The 13,005-nt window shown below is 47.0% G+C and overlaps 2 protein-coding genes, 1 long non-coding RNA gene and 1 other non-coding gene across 6 annotated transcripts; 2 read left to right on the top strand and 2 right to left on the bottom strand.

The window, feature by feature from the left end:
- Positions 1–659: 659 nt before the first annotated feature.
- On the bottom strand, positions 660–5,994 carry LOC122885822. 3 transcript variants are annotated; one of them, XR_006380199.1, is made up of 7 exons: positions 5,837–5,994; positions 5,295–5,356; positions 3,864–4,775; positions 1,847–1,947; positions 1,509–1,767; positions 1,181–1,404; positions 660–1,090 (listed from the first exon to the last, which is right to left on the bottom strand). It is a non-coding gene; the product is annotated as an uncharacterized LOC122885822 (long non-coding RNA). The 3 variants fall into 3 exon arrangements; XR_006380200.1 differs by having other exon boundaries at positions 5,828–5,994; XR_006380201.1 differs by having other exon boundaries at positions 5,816–5,994.
- LOC122886195 lies at positions 4,085–4,190 on the bottom strand. Its single transcript, XR_006380304.1, has one exon. It is a non-coding gene; the product is annotated as a U6 spliceosomal RNA (small nuclear RNA).
- A 2,623-nt stretch (positions 5,995–8,617) lies between the features above and the next one.
- Positions 8,618–10,749, top strand: LOC122885821 (vegetative cell wall protein gp1-like). The gene is made up of 6 exons (XM_044217504.1): positions 8,618–8,674; positions 8,765–8,998; positions 9,120–9,214; positions 9,308–9,394; positions 9,868–10,178; positions 10,613–10,749. The coding sequence occupies exons 2-5, from the start codon at positions 8,811–8,813 to the stop codon at positions 10,113–10,115; spliced, it is 618 nt and encodes a 205-aa protein (XP_044073439.1). The 5' UTR covers positions 8,618–8,674; positions 8,765–8,810; the 3' UTR covers positions 10,116–10,178; positions 10,613–10,749.
- LOC122885820 lies at positions 10,326–11,965 on the top strand. The gene is made up of 3 exons (XM_044217503.1): positions 10,326–10,938; positions 11,050–11,283; positions 11,385–11,965. The coding sequence occupies exons 1-2, from the start codon at positions 10,468–10,470 to the stop codon at positions 11,254–11,256; spliced, it is 678 nt and encodes a 225-aa protein (XP_044073438.1). The 5' UTR covers positions 10,326–10,467; the 3' UTR covers positions 11,257–11,283; positions 11,385–11,965.
- Positions 11,966–13,005: the final 1,040 nt, after the last annotated feature.

Below are 13,005 nucleotides of genomic sequence, written 5' to 3' on the forward strand. Positions count from 1 at the left end.
AAATAAACCTTGAATATGTATGTGGTCATCAGAGCAGGACAGCCTGAGCTTCGTGGTCCACGCCAGCATTCAGCAGAGACACCCTGTCCCAAATATATCCAGAAATGAAGATGCTGCTGATATACAAGCTTCAGCTTAATGTGTATTTATCATATAAAGACTACTAACAGCTGTTTGGAGCATTAAAGCTCTAATAAGATGATTTAATGGTGTATTTTTGGTATAATTTTGCATATATAGATAGAGCTTCAAATTAGTTCTGTTATTAATTTTCATTATTTTACACATTTGACTGCTTAGATTGTGACCTTTGAACCCTTACAGTGTGTCAGCAGCAGCATGAGTCATCCATGTTGTGTTTTATTGACTAGTGTTGCAGTTAAATGTCATGTTTACATGTTAGAAGTTGAGTAAGGCATTACAAATAATAAAGCTTCCAAATAAAGTGCAGACTGCAGAGTTTTTCCTTTTATTTAATAAAAGCTCTAAAAACCCACAGTACAGCTCAACCTCAGACTGACACAGTTAGTGACCAGCTGGTGAACGTAGTGAACATTTAGCAGCTAAAGAGCCAGAAATTCCCCTCAGGAGTTGGTAGAGACCAAAAACAGAGCTAAAAGAGAGAGAATATTGAATTTACATTTATCAGGTGACACAAACATGACTCCACATGCAACAAAAAATGAATAAAAAAAAGTGGTAAAATAAAAAAATATAGATTTTTAAATCATAAAAATGGTATAAAAATAATTAAATTAATGAAGATAGAACAAAATGATAAAATGTCCCTCAGTCCCCCGCTGGCCTCCTCTTCATTTCCTCCCTCCACTCATCCACAGAGAGTGGCCAGTGTCGATCCTCTCGGGCTGGCCACACCTGCTGCAGATCTACTGCGATGTCTGCCGCCAGGTTTGGCTCCCCGGCATCAACCTGGGGCTGGCCAGCACTCCCTCTCTAATGGCCACGTAGTCCGTGAGGATGAGGGACCACTGAGTCCTCCTGATCCCGTCAGAGCTGGCTGCAAATGGGCTCCACCAGGCGGCTGGCACTGGGCCAGTTTGCAGAGCCCAAGTTCAGTCCGAGAAGGCAGCTGAAAGAGGAAGTCATGGAGAGGACAGTGAGGGTTAACGTACAGCAGATATTTACTAGAGAAAATAGCAATATTTGAAATTAATCTTACCGTCAGAGACTCTCCTTCCCAGGACAGGAGGTGTCCTTCCCGTGTGCTTCCTTGAAGGGTAGACAACTCGCTGTTTGTCCTGCTCTGGCAGGCGATGCCAGAGCACGATGAGTGTCCACTCTCCTGTCAGAAAGCCCCTGAAGGCTCCGTGCTTCCAGCAGGGCCTGGGCCGGCTTCAGGACATGCTGATATCCCGGCTGGCCGTCACGACCCTGCATCTCCTCCTGAGAGGAAACACCAGAAAGGAAGAGAAGGAGGGACGAACATCACCATTATCATCATCATTAATTAATTATTATTATTAGTAGTAGTTTCTTAGCGAACTTACCTCAGAGTCAGAGGAGGACTGCTGGGGAGCAGGAGTCTAAACCTCAGGGGCCTCAGAGAGGGGCATATTGGTCAGGGTGACCAGACCGGACGGCTCAGACCTGGGTGCGTCAGCTGGATCACCTGACCGGGCCGCTGTGCTGGTGGGCTCGAAGACAGTAGGGTCCTCAACGTCCTCCTCGATACCCTCATCCACCTCCTCGAGCGACTGGATGGCAGCAGCCTCGTCCGGAGTGCGGCACTTCAGTTGTGCAATCGCCCTCAGATCACAGGACAGCACAAACATTAAATACAGCTTTGTCACCACATAAATACATCAAATTAATATATTCAGCTCACCGATGAGCCGAGGCCTCCCCCAGCTGTCCCTGGTAAACAGCCCGACTGATCCGCTGCTGCTGCTCCGCAGTGAGAGCTGCCCGCCAGGACTCAGGCAGCAGCTGGAGAGAGAACCAGAGGAACATACAGATGGCATAGTACTCCTAGATCTCTGGCCTGGCTGACCATATTTCACCTGTTTTAGCGTCCCTTCATTGGCTCCCTGTTCATGTCAGATCGGACTTTAAGGTGCTTCTGATGACTTATGAAGTTGTAAATGGGCTCGCCCCTTCTCGTCCCTCTGATCTCTTTAAACCTTACGTCCCATCCCGTGCTCTCAGAATACTGGGCTCCTACGTGTCCCCAGAGCTCGCGCCCCCTTTTCTCTGAAATAATCTCACTGCTGACATCAGACAGCCAGATAATGGTATCAAACGCTGCACTGATGTCCAGTAATACAAGTACTGGGGTGGAATTTGAATCAGTGGTAAGCAGAAGATCCTTTACCACTTTAGCCAGTGCAGTTTCAGTGGAAGGACAGGCCCTAAAGGCAGACTGAAAAGGTTTAAAGAGATCGCTGTTACTTATGTGAGCCGAACGTTGCCGAGACACGACTCTTTCTAATCCCTTTGAAAGAACGGAAGGTTAGAGACTGGTCTGCAGTTATTGAGAGATCCTAGATCAAGGTGCGGTTTCTAAAGTGGTGGTTTAACCCCAGCAGTCTTAAAGCTAGTTGGAACAGTGCCACTTATAAATTAACAATATTCAGGTCCCAGAGATGGCCAGAGAAAAGTTCCGCTGGAATAGTTTCAAAATGTGTAAGAACTGAGACTAGCTGGGATTCAGCATGCGAGTATTGTAAGACCGATTCTGCAGAGGTAGCTGGTGATGAGGAAGTCATTTTGTGTCTTATTTCATCAATTTTACCACCGAAAAAACAAAACAAAATCTAAAACATCATGAGCCGTAAAGGATGAGCAGCTGACAGGCTGCTTTTGATAAGTTTAGCTACTGTACCAACAATAAATCTGGGATTGTGCTTATTGTTACTGATTAAACAAGAGAATAGGCTGTTCTTGCAGCAGTAAGAGCACGCCTGTATCTCCCTGTAAACCAGGGTGTTGACCTCTTTGACCGTCTTGTTTTGGTAGAAAGAGGTGCAACTGAATCTAGGAGGGTAGAAAGGGCTGAGTTTAAGTCAACGGGCTCTGTTGCTGACGAGAAAGACTCACTAAGTGCCATTAAAGTTACCAATGTGGTGAGTAGTAAAAACATCAGTGACATTAGAAGGACAGCTTCAAATGTAATTAGAAAGTGGTGCAACACCGTGGATGAGACAGAAGAAACGTCCAGGGCAGACACGTCTATCCCACGGGAGAGATTCAGGTCCAGGCTGTTACCTGTCAGGTGCCCTCCCCATGATAACTCAGAGCCAGAGAAGCTGCCTGTCTGGGCAGCTCAGCTCAGTTCTTCACACACACTAGCTGGAGCTCTAGTTCAAAGTAATTGGGATTATGCTGCCATCTTCTGGTACACCGCATTATCACAACATCTCAAAAACAAAACTACAAAATATTTAAAAATAAAGTGATTATATTAAAAAGTCCATCCACTACACATCTCGATCCTGCACATTTCAAAAAGCTTAACTGGCTGACGGTGGGAAAAAATAACCATTTATATTGAGATGCCGCTCACTTATAAAAGTGTTAAAAATATGGCAGCAAAGTACTTAATTATTTCTCACTACTAAAGAAAAAAAAATTCTAGGTGGTATTTGCATTGTGCCTCTATTTCTATCTATCTATCTATTTATTTATTTATGTTTCATATAAACCAATCATGTCCAGATTCTGCTCAAGAATCAAATCATGGATCAGTATGGCTTTGGTAGATAATATGATTTTCATAAAAACCTATGTTAAAACATTAGATTAGACAATTTCTCTACTAAAATCTAAACACGTAACGTTATAGTTTACATTTAGATGAGACATGGTGAAAATGACAAGTGAAGTTTCAGAAAAATAAAATGTACCTCTGAGTCCTTCTCCTGGCTCTTTTCTCCGGCACAGAGTGAACAAAAAGGCTGTATATCCATACTTGAGTACAGTAGAGTCATAAAAGTCCAGATTTTTTGTTGGTTTTGTTGTAGTTTCCCACAGGGAAAGAGTTTTAAACGGAGACGCTGCGCCACTACCGCTGCAGTACCGCCACCGGCCACGAGGCGCTGTTTCAAACATTAAATAAAAAAAAAAGAAAAATGAGGAACGCTTCACGAATTTGCGTGTCATCCTTGCGCAGGGGCCATGCTAATCTTCTCTGTATCGTTCCAATTTTAGTATATGTGCTACCGGAGTAACACAACAGATCCCTGTCCCTGTGTGCTATTTACAGGGGTCTGTCCCAGGACTAACCTGTCCCAGGGTGGGAGCTCACACAGAGACTGGAAGGGTAAGTAAACTGCCTCTAAATGGCTTTAATCTAGACAGAGCACAACAGTATGCAGGGGTCTGGGGTGTTGTGCTGTGAGCCCTGTACCTATAGTGACCCACCAAGATCCAATCTGACCCATCTGACCCAGTCTGGGTCCTGTTTGTACTGCTGAGGAGCTCGCAAGCTTCATGGGAACTCTGTGCATAAAGCGTTTACGTCAGGCAGCCAGGATTGGTGTGCAGAAGGCGAGATAACAAAAGATTTAGTCACAGCTCCTCCTCCTGCACTCCACCCAGAGGCACTCCTCCCCACCGGAAACCCCTGCCTGAGCTCCAACGGCTGCTGCCCCCTCCCCTGAGGACACACACAGAGAGACAGGGGTGAGGGGTGAGGGGTGAGGAAGACAGAGAGACACGCAGGCTGCAACGCGTGATCCCTTCTTGCACTCTGACAGACGTTCACAGCAGCAACAAGCTACTCAGCTCAGCGCCGCGTGCTTCTGAAGAGCTCAACCCTGAGAAGAAGCAGAGGAAACAAGACCGTATATACACAGCTGAAGCTTTATGTTTCATTCATTATCATGTTGCTTTGTTGCAGGACAGCTGACGTGATCACACACACGCTGGCTTTGGATAATAAAGTCTCGCTCTGATGACGTGAATTTCTCTCTGCTGTTATCACAGAACCTCCCTGAGATGGACTTTACGACAGGGCTTACCAGCTAAACTCTTCCAAACCTAACAGGGTTTATACCTCACATTATCAGGACTGAAGGGGGCAAAAAGGGAGTGCTCTTTCTCCTCATTCAAACCCATTTACATTCAAACTACCAGTGTTCTTTAAAATACAACACAGCATTTCAGAGTAAAGATATTTTTGTAACACAGCCAGGATTGATTTTTATTAAAAGTGATTAAACTGTTCTTTATTTTCACATCTGTTTTAGCTGTGGTTGTTTCTTCCTGCTTCATACTTCCTGTTTCCTGCTTTTGTTTTTAATTTAAAAAATGTCAATGCAGTTTCACAAACTTACCACCAGGTGTCAGCCTATGACCGGTCTATGGCGTGAGGGGCGCTGTTGCGGCTGTAGTCTAACTGCAGAACATGGAGGAAAAACACACACATTATCAAAAATGAGTCACAAGAACTGCATTTATTTATCTACATTTATATGTACTTGATGTGAATTGTTGCATTGTTTAACAATAAATCAACCACGAACAATGCCGTTATTGTAAGTATGCGGTGGGGCAATCGCCAAAACCAAATCCCATTCATAAAATCGGACAATTTATAATCGTCTTGCTTTTGTCACATCGCCAAACTTTAATTAAGATTTATTTTTTAAATCGGGGGTTTCATCTAGTAAATTCGGCATACAACAGATACACCTATGAGCTCTTATGTACATTAGACGGTAACTTTTAGAGCCGTTTTTCCGCTGCTATCCCTACAATCACCTACCAAAATACACGGCACAACCGTACACTGTAGCACAACACATTCTAAAAGTTGTAATTATACTGAAAGAAAGTAAAGTTAAAACAAAGTTACTTTGATAATTACTTGTTTTACCAGAAACGTCGACAGGTGGGGGTCAGCAGGTCTGGACTCTAGCAAGGCCCAAACTTTGGGCACCCACACCGCGACACAATCCGAAACATTTTGGGGGGTGGAAGCCGCCCCCATCACACCGAGACGATCAGCCAATCACACAGCCCTGTCAATCATCACTGTCAATCATCATTAAGCAGGGAAGGTAGTTCAGTGACGCATAATCTTGTGAATAAATACAGATATTTACAGGCTATAGCCTATTATTTAACAACCTTGTGAAAATAAGGCAGCTTTTGAGTGGAAGGAAGGTGTATTTAACTTTTCATGGAGCTCAGCTAGCAGTTTTAACATTTTTCCTTAGCTTAGGTAGCTAAACTACTCCCTGAACTTAACTGGTGCGGCTTGTTGCCATGACAACCTCAAGGTCAAGGTCACTCTTGACCACTCATAATTCAATATTTATTTATATTCATTATGCAGCATGATAAGGTGTTTCAGTTAAACTAAGCTATTGCATTAACTACGGTAAATACATATGAAGTAAAAACAGTACAGTCATGTTGTCCAGGCAGGGAGGAAGAGAAAAGACAAAGCAACAGGTTAGTTTGTGCGTCAGTGAATTGGTCTACACTTTCACAAAGCAATATTTTATTTATGATAATGTAACTAATTACTAAACTAATTACACAAGGCCATTTTAGGACCTAGGTGAAATAACTGTTTAGAGAAAACTGCTTTTAATAGTGGCACACTAAACATTTATGGTGTTACTTTGTAGATGTTACAATACATTTGGCAATGAGAACAATGCTGTTGGAATCTGCTGTTCCAACTCTGGCCAATGGCCTTCTGCGGAGATATCCCGCCCCTTCCAATCACCGCACAGTATTTGTTCCCGTTAGGCAAAACACACAGCCAATCAGATGGCTGAATTTGTTCCAATTGCGAGAATCAATGTTTTTGGCATCCAATGGGAGAAGCGGATTTGTTCCAATTTCTCTCAGTGATCCCGCCTCCTGCAAGCGGACTTTTTACTGCCGCAGAGACAGAAGCAAGTCGGTGAGTGAAGCATTTGTCAGTTATTATGAAGTATTGGACGGAAAACATGTTAAAAACTTATAATTCCGTCTGACATTAGTCATACTGAGCTAACCGAGGTGTTTATATGTTGGGAAATAGTTGAGTGACGGATGAAACAGCGTAAAGTTAGAGCATTATTAGTTCTTACAATGTCAGACTTTAATTTTACTGTAAGGAATTTATTATATAAACGTTTTTATAAATTGCTTTGTTTTAGCCATCTAACGTTCATGCTGTTTAAACCATTTTAAACACTGTACTGCAGGCTGATAGCATGCTAACACACCCACCGCTGTCGGCTGGTCGGTGTGTTTCATACTGCTTATGTGATTAACAGTCCAGCGGAGCTGAAGGCAGCCGGCATGTTTTATGGGGAAACTAGCAGCTGGTCGAGTGGCTGGTGGATTCCTTAAGCCTTCCTGTTCCACCAGGAGAGAAAGTGCAGCTCCTCACCGTATGAATATTCAATTAGCCATGCGGCCAGGAAGGTAAACAGAGGCGGAGCCTGCCATAGGTAACAAGCGGAGAGAAGCAACAGTCAAAAGGTCTCTTTTATTTACAGTTTTTACAATGTACAAAACATCTACTAAGACTCCACACTCTTCTGCAGTAATTCTGCCTCGGTTAAACTGTTTTAATACCCCCTGAAGCGCTTCTCCAGCTTTGCCACAGCCGGGGATCGAACCGCTGACCGCTGAGCCCCCTCCTCTTTTTACTCAGTCAATGAACTGTCGCCTCAACTCGGCCAATGGCCTTCTGCGGAGATGTCCCGCCCCTTCCAATCACCGCACAGTATCTGTTCCCGTTAGGCAGAACACACAGCCAATCCGATGGCTCAATTTGTTCCAATTGCGAGAATCAATGTTTTTGGCATCCAATGGGAGAAGCGGATTTGTTCCAATTTCTCTCAGTGATCCCGCCTCCTGCAAGCGGACTTTTTACTGCCGCAGAGACAGAAGCAAGTCGGTGAGTGAAGCATTTGCCAATTATTATTAAGTATTGGACGGAAAACATGTTAAAAACTTATAATTCTGTCTGACATTAGTCATAATGAGCTAACCGAGGTGTTTGTATGTTGTGAAATTGTTGCCTGATGGATGACACAGCGTAAAGTTAGAGCCGGACCAGAGCGTTATTAGTTCTTACAATCTCAGATTTTAATTTTACTGTAAGGAATTTACTATATAAACGTTTTTATAAATTGCTTTGTTTTAGCCAGCTAACGTTCATGCTGTTTAAACCATTTTAAACACTGTACTGCAGGCTGATAGCATGCTAACACACCCACCGCTGTCGGCTGGTCGGTGTGTTTCATACTGCTTATGTGATTAACAGTCCAGCGGAGCTGAAGGCAGCCGGCATGTTTTATGGGGAAACTAGCAGCTGGTCGAGTGGCTGGTGGATTTAAAAAAGTCAATCTAAATATAGATTCTCCTGCTTTACAGAGTAAAAAACGTAAGTTTTAATAAACTAATAACAGTGACATGATGTCATTACTATGTCATTTCTTCATAATGTTAGCATTTCCCGTTCCTTTCCCTTTAAAAGGAGGGCCCCTAAGGTTTAACTTGTCTTTGTGAACTTGCAGGACGCCTTCACCGCTACTCCTCAGCGTACCCTGACTTTGTGGAGGCAGTCAGGTTCCACCGGGCGTTTGAGGAGGCCCAGCAGAAGTCCCTCCAGCCCGGTCAGGAGGGACAGGCCCTTGTTGGCCGGGGACTTCAAATTCGAGACCCTGCAGAGCCTGTACGAGTCTGAGGACCCCAAAAAGATCCGGTATGTTGTAACAAAATGTGGATTATAATGTAGCTGCTGTACTGACCGGCGGTGATAAGAATGAAATGACAAACTGTCTGATTTACTTAGATTTGTCAACTACCTCCGGAGGAAGGCGCCAGCTCCCGACACGCAGATGGAGAACGCCGTCCGCTACGTCAGGAGCAGAGACAGGCAGAGAGCTGCTGCTGCTGCAACCGCCACCACTACCGCTGCCGCAGCCGTTCCAACCAGCAGCACCACCACCACCACCACAGCTGCAGCCACCGGCAGCAGCACAGCCTCTGTCTCGGCCGCAAGCCAGGGAGCCGGGAGTGCATCACAGTACGTGTTTTATGTTAAAGCGGTCTGAGTTCGAGGAACCTGGAGGACCTTTCTGAAGACATGTCAGTGTTTGTCGTGTTGTTACATTATATATGTTGTGTGTACTTTTGTCTTGTTACAGGTTTGCGGCCTTCGTCTCTGGGCGGCGTTCTCTGTCTGCGGTGGAGATGCAGGCAAAGATCAAGAAGCCGGTGCTGCCTAAGCCTGCGTCTCCAGGTGAGTCCAGCCTGAAGTAAACACACAGTTAAACTTCATCGGATTTCTTGTGCTCACATTTTTTGTTTCTTGTCTCTCGTCGGGTGATTACAGCTTCCTTCAGACCAGCTCCTCCCTCAACACCATCCGAGGAGCCTTCAGATGAAGAGCTGGTCAGGGCGGCAGTTGACGTCGAGCAGTGTAAGTAAAAAGTATTACATATTCATGTAACATGTTGTTAATAACAGAAAGACTTGAATTCATGTTTGACTCCCCTTTTTATTTTGCTTCATAAATGTTTCCGTAATCAGAAGGACAGGAAATGTCAGGGTAAGTTTGGTTAAATGAAAAACCCTGTAGCTTCTGCCTGTCTCTAATCACTAACCCACACGCCGGCCAATCACCTGTCAGAACATCACTAACGAGCGCACCCTGCAGAGTCACAGTTTCTTCATCATCCCGTCACCTGCGTAACTCCTCCAGCTGCTGCCTGCTTCCCTCAGCGAGTCTAATGTGTTTCTCATAATTTTGTCTCACCCTCGCTTTCTCTCTTCGAACCGCCTTCTCTGCTCCTGCGGTGTTCATGCAGCTTGGCTGAGCGTCTGCCCGTCGTTCACTGTTAACACACAAATCTAATTCTTTCCTGTTACCGAAACATTTTATTTCTCTTTAAGCCCCAGATGTACAGCCCCCTCTCTCGCTCCTGCAGCATCCACCTCCCGCCACCACCTCAGCAGCGCCACAGAAGGGGGCCGGTGTCTCTGCTGTGCTGGACGAGCCCACAGACGAGGAGCTTCTGGAGGACACACTGGAGCGAGACCACCCCCTGCGACCTCCAGCAGCCCTCGTCAAGGTCCAGCCTGCAGAGCCACCAGCTCCCTCACTGCAGCTGCCACCGCCTGCTCCTGCCCCGGAGGAATGACGACAGGAGGAGTTGCCCGGGCCAGCCTTCCTCCCTCCCCCGCCACCTGCTGGCAGTGCTGAGGTAAGGCTGTTTGTCTAACAGTAAACTTTACTCATCCGGCCTCAGATGTCACTGCTGCCCTGAGATATTAAAGGACCCTGCGTGTTCCTCTGGTTCTCTCTCCAGCTGCTGCCCGAGTCCTGGCGGGCAGCTCTCACTGTGGAGCAGCAGCAGTGGATCGGTCGGGTGCTGTTTACCAGGGACAGCAGGGGGAGGCCTCGGCTCATCGGTGAGCTGAATCTCTGGTGGTACCCCCCCAAACCCGGCCGATCTACCACCAGCCTCCCACGTCCCCCGACCCCTTCTTTGCATGTCGGCTGTTCTTCTGGATGCCACACCGGATCTGGCATCTGCAGCTGACATGCCCCCAGCCTTTGTCATGGACCCTGTGCACAAAGGCTGGGGGAAAGGAGCACTTAACAAATCCTCTGCTTCCTGTTTTTGCTCTGTGACAGGAGAGCTCATCGGGGTGGAGTTCCTCTACTGGCAGATGGGCAGAGTGCTTGAGGACGTCAGCTTGGACCCTGACACTCCGGACGAGGCTGCTGGCATCCAGTCGCTCGAGGAGGTGGATGGGGGTATCGAGGAGGACGTTGAGGACCCCACCGTCTTCCAGCCCGATACCCCGTCCACCAGCGCAGCGGCGGCACCCTGGTCAGGTGATCCAGCTGACGCACCCAGGTCTGAGCCATCCGGTCCGACCGCCCCTGACCAAGATGCCCCTCCCGAGGCCCCTGAGGTTCAAGCTCCTGCTCCCCAGCAGCCCTCCTCAGACTCTGAGGTAAGTTCACTAAGAAACTACTACTGATGATGATGATGATAATATTGATAATAACAACAATGTTCGTCCCTCTTTCCTTTTCTTTTCCTCGTTTCTGGTGTTTCCTCTCAGGAGGAGATGCAGGGTCGTGACGGCCAGCCGGGATATCAGCATGTCCTGAAGCCGGCCCAGGCCCTGCTGGAAGCACGGAGCCTTCAGGGGCTTTCTGACAGGAGAGTGGACAGACTCATCGCAACGCCTGCCAGAGCAGGACAAACAGAGAGTCGTCTACCCTCCCAGCCCGAGGTTGATGGCTCAGACCGAAATCCAGCTCTTTGAGCTGAACCAGAGGACCCTGTCCCGATGGTGAGTTTAACAGGCAGCTGTGTCGATGTGCTGTAATTGGTACTGTGACTGAACGTTTAATAAAAGCTGAAGAGACTAAAAACGGCCTGTTTGTCTTTCAGGTTCTCTCGACGCCAGAAAGAGAGGGGGAGGGCTGTGCTGGAGCAGGGAACTGGTGTCGTCCCTGCTCCAGCTGTTGCTCTCCAGCCTCTCCTCCAGCGAAAGGGCTGTCCTCTGTGCAGGTGGGACAAGGACAGCCCTTTCACTTTGACGTCCCCGAGGAGCAGCCGGGACTGTCTAATTGGGGTCTGCTTCCTCGCCCTCCCACTCCAGATGAGGAGCTGCCCGGTCCCTCACATGGTGGCCTTCTCCCTCCTCCTCCAGCACCGCTCCACCCACCGACACCGTCACGTCTGCCCCTGCTGCTCAGCCTCCTCCTCTTCCTGCAGCCCAGCGTGTGCCCAGGACCACGGCATACAGGAAGAGAAAGGCGGCCCAAGCGGCTGCTGCGGGGGGGGTCACGCTGCCCGGCAGACGTTACAGTACACCTGCAGCAAGTGTGGCCAGCCCTAGAGGATCGACACTGGCCACACTCGCATTGCAGGTGTGTCTTACTGTGCGGCTGTCGGAGGGAAAACTGTGGAGGACTGTATGGAGGAGATGAAGAGGAGACCAGTAGGGGACAGAGGGGGACTGAGGGACTTTTTAATTATTTTATTTGTTTATTTCATACATTTTATAGGACATTTTTACCTGGTTTCCTTTTTGGTTGGATGTGGAATCATGTGAGTGTTGGTGTCACCTGATGAACGTCAGTCCAGTCTTCTCTCTGTTCAGTTCTGTGGGTTTTTACATATTGTTGTAAATAAACTTTCTGCACAATCTGCACTTTGTTTGGAAGCTTTATTATTTCTGATGCATTACTCGACTTTTGACACGTAAACATGACATTTAACTGCAACACGTCAATAAAACACAACATGGATGACTCACGCTGCTGCTGCTGACACACACTTCACAGGTTCAAAGGTCAAAGCTGTCTAGTGAGTTCTCAAATGTGCAAAGTGATGAAAAGTAAACAAACATGTCATTTATTAACATTAATAACAGAACTCAGTTGACTCTTTCAGCTCATGTGAATTAGAACAAAACACACCATTAAATCTTCTCGTTGTTACACCTTTAATGCTGCAAATATGTTCTTGAAACATGATAAATACACACAGTGACGAAGCCTGTATATGAGCAGCAGAGTCTTTAATTGCTCGGGATTGTCATCAGAAATATATATATAAACTACGGAGGGCCAAGGCACCAGTGACCCCAGTTTCCATCCAGGGGGTCAGTGTGGACATTGTTGAGGAAGTACCTGGGAGTACACTTAGACAACAAACTGGACTGGGCCAAGAACACTCAAGCTCTGTACAGGAAGGGCCAGAGCCGCTTCTATTTCCTGAGGAGGCTGAGGTCCTTCAACATCTGCCAGACAATGCTGAGGATGTTTCATGAGTCTGTGGTGGCCAGTGCTGTCCTGTATGCTGTTGCATGCTGGGGCAGCAGGTTGAGTGTAGCGGACGCCAACAGACTCAACAAACTGATCCGTAAGGCCAGTGACATTGTGGGGGTGGAGCCGGACTCTCTGGCGGTGGTGTCAGAGAGGAGGATGCTGGCCAAACTACATGCCATCTTGGACAGTGTCTCCCACGCACTCCATGACGTGCTGGTCAAGCAAAGGAGCACCTT

This window comes from Siniperca chuatsi, linkage group LG12 (assembly GCF_020085105.1).
Source record: "Siniperca chuatsi isolate FFG_IHB_CAS linkage group LG12, ASM2008510v1, whole genome shotgun sequence".
In the NCBI taxonomy this organism is placed as follows: domain Eukaryota; kingdom Metazoa; phylum Chordata; class Actinopteri; order Centrarchiformes; family Sinipercidae; genus Siniperca; species Siniperca chuatsi.

Coding starts and splice junctions, on each gene's coding strand:
- LOC122885821 (XM_044217504.1), top strand. CDS start 8,811: ATGGAGAACGCCGTCCGCTACGTCAGGAGCAGAGACAGGCAGAGAGCT. Junction 8,999..9,119: donor GGAGCCGGGAGTGCATCACA/GTACGTGTTTTA, acceptor GTCTTGTTACAG/GTTTGCGGCCTTCGTCTCTG. Junction 9,395..9,867: donor GGCAGTTGACGTCGAGCAGT/GTAAGTAAAAAG, acceptor TTTCTCTTTAAG/CCCCAGATGTACAGCCCCCT.
- LOC122885820 (XM_044217503.1), top strand. CDS start 10,468: ATGTCGGCTGTTCTTCTGGATGCCACACCGGATCTGGCATCTGCAGCT. Junction 10,939..11,049: donor AGCCCTCCTCAGACTCTGAG/GTAAGTTCACTA, acceptor GTTTCCTCTCAG/GAGGAGATGCAGGGTCGTGA.